The sequence below is a fragment of the Protomyctophum bolini genome, assembly GCF_963924005.1.
Source record: "Protomyctophum bolini genome assembly, chromosome: 5".
In the NCBI taxonomy this organism is placed as follows: domain Eukaryota; kingdom Metazoa; phylum Chordata; class Actinopteri; order Myctophiformes; family Myctophidae; genus Protomyctophum; species Protomyctophum bolini.
In genome coordinates, this window is record NC_137866.1 from 8,702,334 (window position 1) to 8,718,302 (window position 15,969).

Consider the following 15,969-nt stretch of genomic DNA (forward strand, 5'->3'; position numbering starts at 1 on the left):
ATGCTTAAAACACCAAAAGGGGTTCCTGCCCCCAAATTGGGTTAAGGTGTCTGCAGACTGCTGTGTTTTTTCTGATTTTTAGCTACATTTTTTCCACCGTTTGCTAGAAAAGAAACGTGTGGAGTCTGCAAGGACCTTTTTACAGTTGGAGTTGCGGGGGTTCCTTGGAAGTTAAAATGTTTGAGGGGTGGGGGGTGGGGGGGGGGGGAGGGTGGGGTCATGTGGTTTACAAGGCCTTGCGTCTGCCCCGCATCATGCTGTGGTACAGTACAGTGTTATTGTTCCCTTCCAGAGTGTGGAGAGTCAGCCAGTGGGCAGGCCTCGCCTCGCTGTCACCCGGTACAACATGTTCATTAGAGCACACAGCACTCTGCATAGGAGTCAGGGGCTGCCGTGCCATTACAGGAGGAGGGGCAATACGCACAGGCTTTTATGTTGCGGACAATAGCTCGACAGGGAATCAAAATTTAAGGTCATTACCTAACCACGGGGACTTGGGGGAGTTGGGGAGTTGGAGAGGTGGAAGGGGGGGGGGGGGGGGACACAGTTGGGGAGCGACACTTGGACGTCACACACTAGCGAGGCCTGGTGCTGGTTAGCCAGTCTCGGGACAACTCAGACCACAGACATGCAAGTTCCGCCCACCCTCTGTGCCCAGGGAGTTATTTGAAGGTGACACGGGTAGTGATGCATTACTTGGAACCGCCGTAGGCTCAGACGTTGTGTTAAATATTGTCTTTGCTGAAAGTCATATTTCACTCTAGAGACGTGGTAAGCGTTGAAATTAAGGATTTAGGGCTGAATGTAATTTGGACTATTACACCTTTTTTATGTGATGTGATTGAGACTATTGTGGGACCTATACGGACTACGGAAATGTCACACCAGCAGGACAGATCTCTGTCTCGACAGTAGAGAAATTTACCCGGAATTTGACCCGACCTGAGGCCAATTTTACAATCGTCTTCTAAATCCTAACCGTTTTCTGAAAAACAGTTTTCATAGCGCATCACGAAATGATGCACTATGATCTTGTATATCTGCTATTTTTGAGTAGCCAACCAATGTTCTACATATATATAGCTGAAATATAAAATGACACAGATGCTTTCCCGGATTGAATGTGTTAAATGCAAGTTGCCAAAGTTTTTGCAGGTGGGCTATAATGTACAGCATGTTTGGTCAGGCTAGGTATTTTGAGTTGTCTGAGTTGTATGCAATACCTCTTGTTAACCAGTAGTGGTCCTACCCTAAATGTATCATCATTATAAGAGACCACCTCCAAGTGGGAGAGTTAGTTACAGTATTAAACCACTTTCTATGACTCTTGAAAGATTAGTAAAAAACGCTAAGAATCGCTGGCAGTGTGGGGAGACTGTTCTAGAGAAACTCTGGCAGTTAATGAGTTTAAATATCTTCACAGAACATTGCCGATCTACAAGCTTAAGCTGAAGTTGTGAGCTTGCCGATTTTCTGTGAAGCATTTCCCCACAATGTCAAATGCTGTCTGGTTTAATTAAGTGGTTATGGGTATTTTTGGGGTTAAACAAACCCAATTTCAGATAGTAATCATCGCTATAGAGTGTTTGTTCAATAACAGGGGTGAGTGACCCTGTCTCTCCAGCTCTTTAATAAACAGAAAATTCATTTACAGGTGGCTTTCCAATTTCAGCAAACCATACCCATTAATGAGCTTCAATTTGGCTGTTCCAGTTTTGTCCTTTGCTCATTCCTTTGTGTCATCATCACTTCCAATTTCACTTGTATCCTGTTCTCTCTCCTGATTGGATAAAAGTGGTATCCCGACCTGTTTAGAGGTTCCCAAAGTGGGGTCAGGGGACCCCTAGGGGTCCAGAGAGTTCCAGGGGGTCCCCAGCTAAATGATAATTGGGAACCAAATGGACCCTTATGGGTCTGTAACTCTGAGAGAGTACAATTTACAATTTAGGCATTTAGCAGATGCTCTTAATCCAGAAATGAATGAATCTGCAGTCAGTTCTGATTGTAATGGGAAGTGCATTCCATAGTTTTGGAGCCAGAACAGCCGACGCGGTTTCCCTGCGTCGGCTGATCTGAGCGCACGAGAGGGTTTGTAGCGTGCGATCATTTACTTGCAAGATATGGCGGTGCCATACCTTTTGTTGCTTTTGAATGCCACCATTGCCTATTACCAAGTAATATGAGAGCTGTGTAATTATTCATATCTTGTATGCACTTAAAAAGCTTCGTGTAATATTGTCCCGATTCAGCGTTCTTTGTCTTGAAGACTCCTACACTCGCAGGTGTCCTCATGCTTTCCTCCCAACGAGGAGTAATTGAGACGTGTTTAATTGTGAGGAGATAATGTTCTATTCATATCACACCCTCCCACCCTCAGCCCTTTCACCCTCTGTCATTTCTATTGCACCTGATAATGATAATTTATGGGTAAAGTGATACCTAATTGTCCTTTCTTTTATACGAGCTGAATACCAAATTGTCTTGTGCTTTTAAGTTTTATTGCTGATGATTTAAAAACCCCACCGCAGAGACTGATCTACTACTTCAACTTCACAGTTATTTGTTTGATTGGTCGTCATCATGGCATTTTAATTCAGAGAGGAGGACTTTATTGTTTCCATTCTCCATCCATCACTCGATCAAATTATGGCAATGGAAAAATATATTACTTAAAAGTCTGACTACAGATAACCTTGGCTATGAACCGTCTTACGGTGTGTGTGTGTGTGTGTGTGTGTGTGACTGTGTGTGTGTGTGACTGTGTGTGCGCTGTCTAAGCAGGCCTCTGTATGGTAATACCTCAGTGCCAGTGACAGATGAGGAAGGAAGCGGCCCACTGCCTGTATGAGTGAGCCCATAACAATTCACTGCCAACAACTTCCCAAACTGGAGCAGAGGGGGGTGCAGGGGCCAGTGCCATTGTCATCGCTGCAAAGTTATTTAATCCTCCATATTGTCCTCGCCATTTAGCTTCTGCTGCTCGTCCCTATTCAGCCCCTGCCAAGATATTACTGTTTTGTAGGAACTCTTAGAAACTCTCGTTCGTCTATTGTTGGTGTTGCTGGCCGTTTGTTAGTGTGTTTTCCAAAGACCTATTCTGGCTGCTTGACTGTTCTGTGGAGGAACCAGAGGAGTGTTTGGGAGAGGAGCATTGTGTGTGTGGGCGTATGTGTGTGTGTGTGTGTGTGTGTGTGTGTGTGTGTGTGTGTGGGTGAGAGAGAGAGAGAGTGTGTGTGGGTGTGATTTGTCACTCCACCGGTAGCCTGAAGGCTGTAGTGAGTGGGCATACAGCATCATAGTGACAGCACACGTAGGCCTTCTAGCAGACCTTTCTGAAAACACGCAAAACGTTTTGCCTGTTTGTGTTTTTTTCTCCATCTCTCTCTACACGAGGTATAACTCCCACAACAAGTGCTGTTATGTGTTTGTCTTTTGATATGCAGTGTTACATTTGCTGCGCGCATGTTCAGTGGTTTATTTCTCATTCCGCAATCCGCACTACTTCACGTCGAAAATCCCTAGCCTGGCACTTTATTGAATGTAAAGTAGGGGTGGCTTAGATGCCGGGGCTGTGGGAGGTCTGTCATAATTCCTACATCCCCTGGAGAGGAGCACTGCTCCTTTCCCCTAAGCCAGATGTATGAGCTGCTAAGTCACTATTGGAATGTGACACACATCTTTTATATAGACCGCTCAGCTGCTATTGGCCGTGTGCTTGTTTTTGTGTGTCTCCGCTGGTTTTAGGGCACTTGTGCTAGCCGTGCTATGTTTTAAAGCTCTGTTTAAGATGGCTAATCTGTGGGATGGATGGGATGGATTCAGAGTGAGTGCTTGTGGGTTTTTGTTTAGGTAATGTGTGGAGACGTGCGAACAAAAGCACTGACTCATCGCAGTTCTCTGTGCATGTGCAGTGTTTTGATTTTCTTTCTTTTTAAATGGCGTGGTTCATTTAGTATGAATACGAATGTTTTTCTAACCTGGCCCCTTTTTCAGACAGATGTATTTTTACTTTGACTTAAGACTCACTAAAGCCGTTTACATCTGGCTTCACCTGGCCTCGCGTGCATGGCGAGATCAGAGTACGTAAAAGATACTTCACACACCTTTTCTGGAATTGAGTAAACCGTCAAGTGTGTTCCAAAGGAAATGTTTTTGACTCTTTTACGGCTGAGAAGTGAGTAAGAAATGGGGATAACGTGAACTCCGTTCTGCTTGCAACAGTCTCTTAGTTTCTGAGGAAATGGGATAGAAATGAGCTGTTTGTGTATTTGGTGGCAGCTGAGCTTACCGTGGTGTAAACTGTAAAGTACATTACTAAAGTACAATTTGGAGGTACTTTTACAGTTTTACTTCACTAGGCTACATCTTGGAGGCAAATATACTTTTACTCCACAAAAAATATTTAAAAACTGTAGTTATTGCGACCGTAGATGTGTGTCACGTCACACTTCCATATATGGTCAAGCCTTGTGACATCACGCCTCTATTTCCAGATATGGAGCTGACCTGTTCTGACATTCCATGCACATTTTGTGTGTGGGTATTGCGCAACCAAATTTGCCGATCCATAAGCTCACAACGGGCCGCAAGCTTGCAGATCATATGACACCTGCACGTTCACTAACCCACTCACTATAAAAGCAGGCGTGCAACCTTACGGCACAACAAAAACCTGAGTGTAAAACTTTGTCCTAAAGAGGTAAAACTTGGACCTGTACAGAAGATTTGAATGAACACTCCAGCGTAATTTTCTTTCCAGTGTGTGGACATGCTCTGATACAATCTATACCTTCCGTACTCCTGCAAAACGTCTTTACATGAACCCCAGAGCGGGTACACATAGTTTCCTGTGCAGGAGGTAACCCCCCCCCACCCCCACAACCCCTACTTTTCTTTGGTGTTGTTCTAAAATGGGTCAGCAGATGTTAGCGAGAGAGAGAGAGAAAGAGGGTGCGAGTAGAAGGAAGGAATTGGAAGAAAACGAAGAAGAGAAAAAAAAACAAAGGCAAACAATTTTCTTAGCGGTGGAGTGGAGAGAGAATCCGTTTATGTTCTGGCCTCGGCCCAGACAGACTATAAGGTCTACTACGCAGGTCTTTCTAAAATGGTTAGGATTAAACAAATGCTGATTCTCCCTGTAAATGACTAATAAAAATGTTATTGAGCAGGAGTATGTCCTCGCATAGTTTTCTGGGCCTTGGGCCCAGAAAGACAAACTCTGTTATAGTCATTTGTTCCTTCTATTTTGTATACTTTGCAATGTTTTTCAAAGTTAACCCATTCTGACCTGAGATCAGATTCATACGAGGTTTCCACGGGACACACACTGGTCTGATGAACCCATTCTGACCTGAGATCAGATTCTAAAAATGTCAGTCGTTCTTCGAATTTTTCAAAAATAGCAGACCTACAAGCTCGTATCGCGCCACTCGGTGGCGCGATATGAGCTTGTAGATCTGCTATTTTTCAATACATAAAGCATAACATGATGGTAACACCAAAATGGGTGCCCGGTCAGAATGGGTTAACCTCCGGAATGTCTGTATGTCTACTATACAGTATTGATTGATCTATCTCACTATCGATCGTATCTACCTACATACCGTACGTGTCTATCTAACCATCTTATTATCTAAGCTGGGGGAGCCTCTAAAAAGGTGCCATCTATGTCACCCGTCACAAATGTGTATTCAAAAAATACACACACAACACAAACGCTCTGACCACGTGTTGCGTATACATTGTGTGTGTGCTTGTTCATACTGTATATGTGAGACACCTTTCAATGCTCTATTGATATTTCATCGCACAGTGGTGTCGTGCATGCGATGAAAATGGCCGATCTACAGGTTCACAACTTGTTGCACTCGTCTCGCACTCCGTGTCTCGACCTTGTAAGATTGGCTATTTCTGCTGCGCGTCGCCGTTGTGCGACAGAGCATAAATTAGCCGTTAACCCATTCTGACCTGAGATCAGATTCATACGAGGTTTCCACTAGGACACACACTGGTCTGATTAATCCATTCTGACCTGAGATCAGATTCTAAAAATGTCAGTCGTTCTTCGAATTTTTCAAAAATAGCAGACCTACAAGCTCGTATCACGCCACTCGGTGGCGCGATATGAGCTTGTAGATCTGCTATTTTTCAATAGCTAAAGCATAACATGATGCCAACACCAAAATGGGTGCCCGGTCAGAATGGGTTAAGACTCTCCCCTCGTGCTGAAAAGCCTTACTCAACCATATAAACCTTTAGCTCCCTGCAGCTTACAGGCTGAGGGGCTCTCTCTGGGTCAGTCTCCGGGACTGGACAAAGGAACGTGAAACCCCCGCACGGCTTTTTTTTATATCCATGCTGTCAGCCTGCCGCTGACCACTTATCACAGGGGAAAGGCTGGGCTCTGCCTGCCCTGGGTCGGGTGGCTAGCCCATTCTGGCCGGGAACCCATTTCGGTGTTAGCATCACGTTATGCTTTAGCTATTGAAAAATAGCAGATCTACAAGCTCATAGCGCGCCACCGAGTGGCGCGCTATGAGCTTGTAGGTCTGCTATTTTTGAAAAATCGAAGGGCGACTGACATTTTTAGAATCTGATCTCAGGTCAGAATGGGTTAATCAGACCAGTGTGTATCCAGTGGAAACCTCGTTTGAATCTGATCTCAGGTCAGAATGGGCTAGATAACACGGAGCCAGCGGCCCAGCACTGCTGCACTCTCGCAGACGGCCAGAAAGAGAATGGGGAAAGGGAAAGTGAGGAGATTTACTTTGCCTCACTAAGGATGCCTTCTCCTTTTGATGTTCGCTGAGCTCTCTCCCAAATCTACCAGTACCACATGGGCTTGCCTTTTAACCCATGAAGACCTGCCGAGGCCCGGTTCTACAGGTGTCTTCTAAATCTAACAGCTATAGGGATGCACCGATATGGAAATTCATGGCCGATACCGATGTTTAAAACAACAATTTCGCCGATAGCCAATACGGATAGTACCGATTTATATTTTTATTTCGTTTTTGTTTTTTATTTTCCCTTTTTGTGCCAGAGAAACAACTGCCTATTCAATACAAGAAATAAATGGTCAGAATCTACATACAGCTTGGTAGACAGACACACCAACATAGCCAACACATTCTCAACAACAGATAAACATTGGCTACTGCCATCGGGTAACAGCAATAAATCGGCCGATACAAATGATGTGGCCGATACATTGGTACATCACTACTAAAACAGTTATACGTACTGTATTTGGCCCGCCGACCACCATTTAAAAATATTTTGTATATCTGCTATTTTTGATTAGCCCTAAATAGCGCTAAAATCTAAAATGACACAAATACTTTCCCGGTTTGAATGGATTAAGCAGAGCGTGAGACTACTTGAAGCCACAGACTCTCTGATTGTCTCCCGTCTCTCCCGAGGCACGGGTTGGAATGATGCGATAAAGGCGTAATGAAATGCAATGCACTTAATTCCATTATTTGGAAGAACTCTGCAAGTTTTTGAATCTCATGAGAAACCAACTCGCACTTAAAAGTCATACAGTGTAACATTTTCCAATTAAAGAAAAGCTAGTTTTTAATTCCATCCACATAATTCCATTCCACAAAAAACGTACAAAATTATGTTTTTATAAATAATATTAATATATTTACAATATTTTTTGTCTGTCACTGACACTTGTACTCGGAGAGGAAGTGAACTCGTCATAGTCATACAGTTTCACAGCATTTGTTTTTGGGGTGGTATGTCCGTGTGTTTTTTTTTATAGATGTTTTAACAGAATTCTGGCAATTGCAGTTCTAACAGACCAGACAGACCCTGTAATAACAATGGAGTCACCAGAGGTGTCACCAAAAACACAACCAAAATGAACATCACACTGCATGACTTTAAATAGGTTCATTATTTGATCGTGCTGACGTGCTCCCAGGGCGATTGTTTGATTCCCCCCTCCGTAGAAACTGGTGGCTTTGAAATGAAACCTTTTGATTTTGGTTTGTTTGTGTCCTCGTCCTCAGCTGTGATTTTTCTTTTCATGTGTGTTACAGGTCCACACAACAGAGTGAACCAGTGTCCTGTGAACGAACATGGCTGCCTGGACCTGGATATCTGTATCCCAATGAGCAGGCTGTGTGACGGCGTGCCCGACTGCTCTGACGGCTGGGATGAGGGGCCGCACTGCAGAGGTAATGAGCACACACACACACACACACACGCACACACACCACACACACACACACACACACACACACACACACACACACACACACACACACACACACACACACACACACACTTTTCCAGGAAACAAAACTGATAACAGGAATGTTTGTGTCCCTTCTTCGAGGCAGCCGTGTAAAAAATAAAAGACGTCCTCTCTTGTTTCACAAAGAGGAAACTGTAATCTCAATCCAATAAACACTTCTATCAAGCTCTTTAATGAGCTGGTCCGCTACTATCACAATGGCTCCGCTCTCCCTGGAAAAGTCATTAATTTATCAATCAGCTATAGGCTAGAAGACCACTTCCCCCACATCCCTGAATGCAAGATGAGCATTCATCCACCACGCAGGCAAAGAGACAGAATCCCATCAAACCCCCCTACTATTAATTAGCAACTGCCAACCACCAGATGGAACGTATGGAGCCCACAGTGTCTGTCTTTGTTACAGCAGACAAAAGGACATATAGCCACTATAGCCACTGGGCAGGCTGCGTAGATTGAAGTTTGGATCTGCACAGGAAAGTGCTCATATAGTCTTGTTAATTAAAAGGTATGGTGTAAGTGACGAATAGCGTGATGCTAATGGTCATAATGGTAATCGTTGCTATTGGAGTGTTTGTTCAGTAACAGAGGTGTGCCTGTCTCGCCAGCTCTTTAGTAAACAGATAATCCATTTTCAGGTCGACATATCAATTGTATCCAATCAGGAGAGAGAACTCACACAACATTCGGGATGAATACGTGAAATTGGAAGTGATGGGAAGTGATGAAAGGAAGAAATGAGCAGACCAAATTGGCACTGGAACACTATAAGATTGAAGCTGATATATATGGGTACTCTGTCCTGATTGGACTGCCAACCCACCTGGAAATGTATTGGACTATTTTCTCTTTATTAAAGGGGAGAAATAATCGACCAAAATTTTCCGAATTTTCCGAACTTTTTGTGAGGGGTTTGTATCACTTACCCTACCTTTAAGTGTAAGTGTAAAATTGATCAGGAAGGCAGTGGTTCTCAAACTGTGGATCGGGACCCCCAGGAGGGTCCCCATATGATTTAGCAGCGGTCCCCAGACAACAGTGAAGTGACAATTTAATGACTTTTCAAATATTGTAATACTGCATCAAAGGTAATCAACAAACTATACTACACAAACTGGTCAAACATTGGCCAAATTATCAAATGATATAAGAGAGAGGCTTTAAAAATATAAATATCTACAAGAATCTACAGATATATATTGTACTCGCAGCTCCTTGACTCGGAAACCGAGTCAAACTAAATTGAATGCCTCAAATCCTACATTCCAAATTGCTTATCAGGGTGTTGGTTCCCAGTTCAAATATGGTTTTTTTAGGGGATCACGGCCTGAAAAGGTTGAGAACCACTGCCTGGTTTATACTTGGTTGTGTGACCGTTGTCGCTCACCCAAAACTGCAGATCCGCTGTGTCGTGCACTGCACGATGCGCAGGGGTCACGTGTTGCCGAGTTCTGTATCCGTCGTGCCACTTGTTCCGATAAGTGATGAGTAGGTCTGTTCGTTATCTCACACTGCGCTCCAAGAATCTCTAATCTCTAATCTCTTGTGTGCATCAGCTGATCAAATATTGAACAATCAACGCATGAACTCCACGCCACCCAGGACCAAAGTCCTGGAACAAGGTTTGGTCTGACTGCCAGCTTCTCAAACAATGGCTTTAACCCATTCTGACCTGAGATCAGATTCACACGAGGTTTCCACTGGACACACACTGGTCTGAGTAACCCATTCTGACCCGAGATCAGATTCTAAAAATGCCAGTCGCTCTTGGATTTTTCCAAAAAAATAGCAGACCTACAAGCTCGTAGCGCGCCACTCGGTGGCGCGCTATGAGCTTGTAGATCTGCTATTTTTAAATAGCTAAAGCATAACATAATGCCAACACCAAAACGGGTTCCCGTACAGAATGGGTTAACCACTTTTCAACCTGGCGTAACCATTTTGGGCATGTTCTTACATAACAGGCGAAAACGAATATATATATATTTTTAAACGGTGCGTTAAAAAAAAACAACAGTATGTTCGAAAAAGTTGCACTCGTTTTGAGGCGCTGGGTTGACGCACAGCCCGTCCAGGCAGGCATTACGGGCTTTGAGATGCACGAACGCTCGCTTCGTCCTGCGGCAGAAAGAAATGTGTTTTCAACTCGAGGCCACTGGGCTTCGTCACCTGCCTGGCGTCACTAGCCAAAAACAGCCGACAAAAATCCATCGTTGTTTAGTTTTTTTGTCGGTTGCGGCTGTCGGCAGAGCCGAGAGTGTGAGAGCTCAGTTTCGGAGCCTCGAAACGAGTCAACCTTACTGGTTTCTCGTTTGTACAGTCGCATGCACATGTTCAGAAATGGCAGACACAGCAGATCCACAAGTCACATAATGACAAGTTGTGAGCTTGTAGATCGGCTATTTTCACTACTCACTACTGGAAGTCTTAGATTTTTCTTTATTTCTTCCTGAATCAATTCAGGAAAAATGCTTTTTTCAGGATTTCCTTTTGATAATGTTTTGAAATAATAATAATTACAAACAAGATGTAGGAAACCAAAAATAAAGGTACCCATGAAAATGTGTCCGCGACCCACAAATGGGTCCCGACCTGATGTTTGGGAACCAGGGCTCTAGTCTACACAACACCCTCATGATGTCATCCACGCATGACACACACCGCCTGTCCCCTGATACACAAGCTCAGCTGTCCCCAGTCAGGCTTGTGTACACGTACGTACGCACACACATGCGTGTACACATCATTGCATGCAGTCACACATGGATGCACACACAGTGCACATAGACACAGACACACACAAACACGCCCATGGTCATACACACACTAACACAGCAGCGGTAGTGTGCCCGGAACTTTCTCTCTCTGGCTGTTTGTGAACCCCCCGTTTCAGGGAAAAGCCCGGCCTTTTACAAGTATGGCAGTGTTTGCTTGTGCAAACTGCCGGGGTTGTGCAAGTGTGCCTGTACGTGCACCGACGTCTGAAAGCACACTTTGTCATTCGCTGTGACCAAATAATTCAGCACAAGTTGTTGACAACAAGGTGTTTTTATAGGAAGGGTAGCAGAGCAGCTTTGATAGAACTTCTTTTTATCACACTGGTGGGACATGAAGGTGGTGCGGTGATGAGTTGGCATATCTCTCTGGTAGATGCTGTGGTGCTAGGGGCACGGTGGAGCAGTCTGTAGCGCTTTCCCCTCACAGCTACAAGGTCCTGGGTTCGATTCCCGCTGGGGACGCTGTGGGCGTGTTCTCTCCTCCGCATCATCAGCGCCCATACTCTAGGTGGGGTTGGCAAAAGGGCCTTTTGCCAACATTGCATGTTCTCCCCCTGTCCCCTAGAGTAGGTAGTGGTACCCTCACAAAAAAACATGCAATAATCCTGGTCTCTAAACTGTTCTCCCCCTAGCCAGGAAGGAAGCATGAGGTCAGTCCGTTGCTCTCCCCCGGTTGGCAGAGGGAGTGTAGATAATTGACACTGGGTGAAAATAAAAAGGTACTGTGGTGCTGGAAAAGGGTGGTTAGGTGACAGTCCAAAGTGTCACTGCTTTGGGGCGCAGCGGTGGCTCACCTGGTGGAGTGCATACCATTATTAATATTAACCCATTAAAACCGGGAAAGTCATTTTAGAGTTTTCTTATGTAGAGCATTTTTAGGGGATGCACACGCAGATTAGACACACCAACGGACCGACATGTGGAAACAACGGTGGAACATGTGCTGCTGCTTGCGGTTAGGGTTAGGTTAGGTTGAGTTAGGTTGTCGGTCTAATGACAGTCGGACCAATATGTCTACATTTTTAGGACAGTGGCTGAGAACAGTATGGTTACTAGTTCTCAAAGATACAGCAGATCTACAAGCTCACAGGGCCTGACTTTGTGCCGTGCTTTGAGCTTGTACATCAGCAATGTATGAACATTTTTGAAAAATATTGAAAATGTTTAAACACAAATCTTCTCTTCCGGATATCCCTGGACCCTAGCACAAAATGTTTTCAGATGGGGGGTCCACGGCCAAATATACATATAATTTTGGGGGTCCTTGGCACAAATAGGTTTGAGAACTTAGAATTTAGATGGCATTTGTAGAATCGGCCTCAATCAGTAGCCGAACCGGGATTAAATCCAACTCGGGATCTTTTTTACCTTTCCGATTTTCAGAACTTCTACTTCTTCCCCACTAAATCTCAGAGGCAAATATTATACTTTTAGATTAGAATTAGATTATTATTACAAAACATACATTACCCACTTCAGCCCTATATACATTTCGATGATTTCGGCTATATTTACCCTAGTTATACATTTAAAAAGTTATGAAACGGGACAATCTGCATAATGAATGCTTTCTACTTTTATTTGCTACTTTAAGTACAATACTGTTGTACTTTTACTTGCGTAAATGTTGAATTCTGGACTTTTCCTTTTAACAGAATACCGTGTGTGTGTGTGTGTGTGTGTGTGTGTGTGTGTGTGTGCTCTGTGAAAGTTTCAGTCCATTCACTGAACTCTTGGCCTGCCCTTATCCTATTCTACTCCTTTTCATGTGGGCGAGAAGGGGGCGGGGCCTCCCTGGGGGGGCAGGACCCCTTCGGACCCCTTCCCTTCAGAAGCGACTGATTGATTGGGGCAGAGAGAAAACGGGGTCAACGCTGCAGTTTATACGAGTGCTGCTCATCCCCTCAAAGGGCATCCTGAGTGTTACAATGCCCCAGTGCTCCTTGTTTATGCATGCTGCCGGGGCTTCCATCGTCCTTCATGTCTCACCAAAGCCTTGATTTATGCTTCGTTGTTACTCGGTGTTGTTACAGGCTGGAAATAGCCGGCCTTCAAAGCTCACAACGCTGTTGCGTCGTATTACATTATCCACTTAAACCCTATACCGAGTTGACTGGAGTCCCCCAGGGATCTATACTCGGGTCAGGGATATGTACATACTCCATACTCTATGCCAGTGGGTCCCAAACATTTTCATCTCAAGGACCCCTAAATTGACACTTATTAACCTGCGGACGACCCCCATTTGAAAAGATATGCCAGGGACCCCCATCATTTTTATTTTATTTTTTACGGTTCTAGCAGTGATTCTCAACCATTTAAATTTCAATGACCTCCAGTTTGATATGCATTAGGCTACGGACCCCCCATTTAATGGCATTTCTACCTCTGGGACCCCAATTTATAATATAGGGTTAGAGTCCATTTGGTTCCATTTGTACACTCTCAGAGTTACAGACCCATAAGGGTCCATTTGGTTCCATTTGTACACTCTCAGAGTTACAGACCCTTAAGGGTCCATTTGGTTCCAAACTATAATTTAGCTGGGGACACCCTGGAACTCCCTCAAGGACCCCTGGGGGTCCCCGGACCCCACTTTGGGAACCTCTGCTCTATGCTAGAGTTTTCACGCTACACAATGAATATCTTTTTGCAGAAAATAGCTTGTAGACGTGCTATTTCTTGCCGGACGTTCACCCCAGAATTACACGCAACTGTTGAATGAAGGAAGTTGTTGTGTCTGTCTTCTTGAGGCTAGTCGTCGTGCATTAATCTTGACACAAATTAGTTTATTGGTTGTAATACACCATGAGGACGTTTGTTTTTATTGCCTCTGACATTGCTTATCTCATATTCCGTGGCAGCATAACGTGAATGATTGTAGTGCAGTGTTGGCTACTGCAGAGAGAGGAAAAAGTTGGTGTCTTTTGTGGCCTAGTCAAGCAGTGTTGTGTTTACTTTAGAGTCTGTGTGTGTGTGTGTGTGTGTGTGTGCATATTTGTACATTTGTGTTTGAGTGAGTGTCTCTGTGTATATTATAGATGTGGGCGGTTGCTCTGCGTGCTGCCAGTGTTTGGGCTTGAGTTTAGAACACCCCCGCCCCCCGCCCCCCCCCCGCTTTGCACTCAGGGCTACTGCCCTGCTTGTGTTTGTACACGGTTACTTTGCCCCCCGTTTGACTGTTCGCTCTGCAAACAGCAAATACATCCACCCGTCTACACCTCCAACCCCCCCAGCAGAACCTGCTGGCGTTGTGATACTGGACACAAGAAATAGCTCCATGTGACAGAGGGCTCAAAGTTGAACGAAAGTTGCGCTATATAGATAGAAATAGGTCAACTATACAAAATGATGCTAGTTTTGTGGATTCATTTATTGGATACATTTATTATTTATTTGGTGGGGGGCCACTGGAGGCCACTCATTCAAAATAAATTAATCCATATATAATATACGCATTGGTAAATAAAAAGAAAATCACCAAAACGTTCTGCAGGACTGCAGTTTATGATATTGTGCTAATCATGTCAAGTCTGGTGCCTAATCTCGTTTTTTGGTGATTGTTTGCCCCAGGGCAGGGACGCTAGGGTTCATGTGGTTAAGATAACGAGGGCAATAGGGCATGCTGGGGCTGGAGTAGGGGTTCACCAGGACACAGTAAATTCCTCAGCGTTCACTGTAACTCCACAAAGAGACTGAGAGAGTACAGAGTTACGAGACCCAAATGGACCCTCACGAGTCCAGTCCATCTGACTGCGTGCTGTACCACCCAGTGGTGGAAAGTAACTATGATACAAGTGCTGTAACTTAAGTACAATTTTGAGGTACTTTTACTTTTCTGGAATATTTCCAATTCACCATTCAGTCAGCCTTCTGATTGGTACCTGACTGACTAACCAGCAGGCTCTTTATGCCTTGTTCCGCCTTGGTTCCGCCTTGTTTATGTTGAATTTGCAAAAATAAAAATCATTTTTGGAAAAAACTAAAAACAAACATGATATGCCTATTAACCATGCTGCAACTATGATGTTCCTTTTTTTACTGAAACCAAGTTTTTGGGTCCATTTGGTTCCATTTGTACACTGTCTGAGTTACAGTCCCATATAAAGGTCCATTTGGTTCCTAACAATCATTTAGCTGGGGATGCCCTGGAACTGCCTCAAGCACCCCTGGGTATCCCCGGGCCCCACCTTGAGAACCACCACTACAGTCTATACAGCAGCTTGATGTCTCTTTATCTCTGTAGAAAAGGTTTCCTGCTGTCTGTCTGTCTGTCTGTCTGTCTGTCTGCTGTATGAGGAGGACAGGGGCAAGTGGAGACCTGTCTCCAGACAGTGAGAGCACAGGGCTAGGAATGTCACAATTTAAGAGTTACATCACTCCTGGGTGACACACACACACACACACACACACACACACACACACACACACTAGAACAACTTGTACAACCTATTCGGGGCTTTGCCTGGCTGGATGTTTTTAATGGCACGCTATAAGTAAACACAGGGAATCCCCTGATTCCTGTAACCCATGTGGGAGTGATGGACCTCCATGTGGAATGGTATTGATGATGATGATGATAATAATAATATGGTCCTAAACACACATGGTCTCCACTCCTTTTAAAATGTGTTTACAAGTTGCCTATTTGGTTGAAGCCGTTTTTAACCCATTCTGACCTGAGATCAGATTCATACGAGGTTTCCACTGGACACACACTGGTCTGATGAACCCATTCTGACCTGAGATCAGATTCAAAAAATGTCAGTCGTTCTTCGAATTTTTCAAAAATAGCAGACCTACAAGCTCGTATCGCGCCACTCGGTGGCGCGATATGAGCTTGTAGATCTGCTATTTTTCAATAGGTAAAGCATAACATGATGCTAACACCAAAATGGGTGCCCGGTCAGAATGGGTTAAGGG

General features: G+C 44.4%; 1 protein-coding gene across 1 annotated transcript in view; it reads left to right on the plus strand.

The window, feature by feature from the left end:
- lrp1ab (low density lipoprotein receptor-related protein 1Ab) overlaps positions 1-15,969 on the plus strand; it is a 180,346-nt gene that overhangs the window by 34,866 nt on the left and 129,511 nt on the right. Inside the window, exon 3 of the mRNA XM_080764626.1 lies at positions 8,052-8,189. Within this exon, the coding sequence (XP_080620752.1) occupies positions 8,052-8,189 (138 nt within the window). The remainder of the gene's footprint in view (positions 1-8,051; positions 8,190-15,969) is intronic.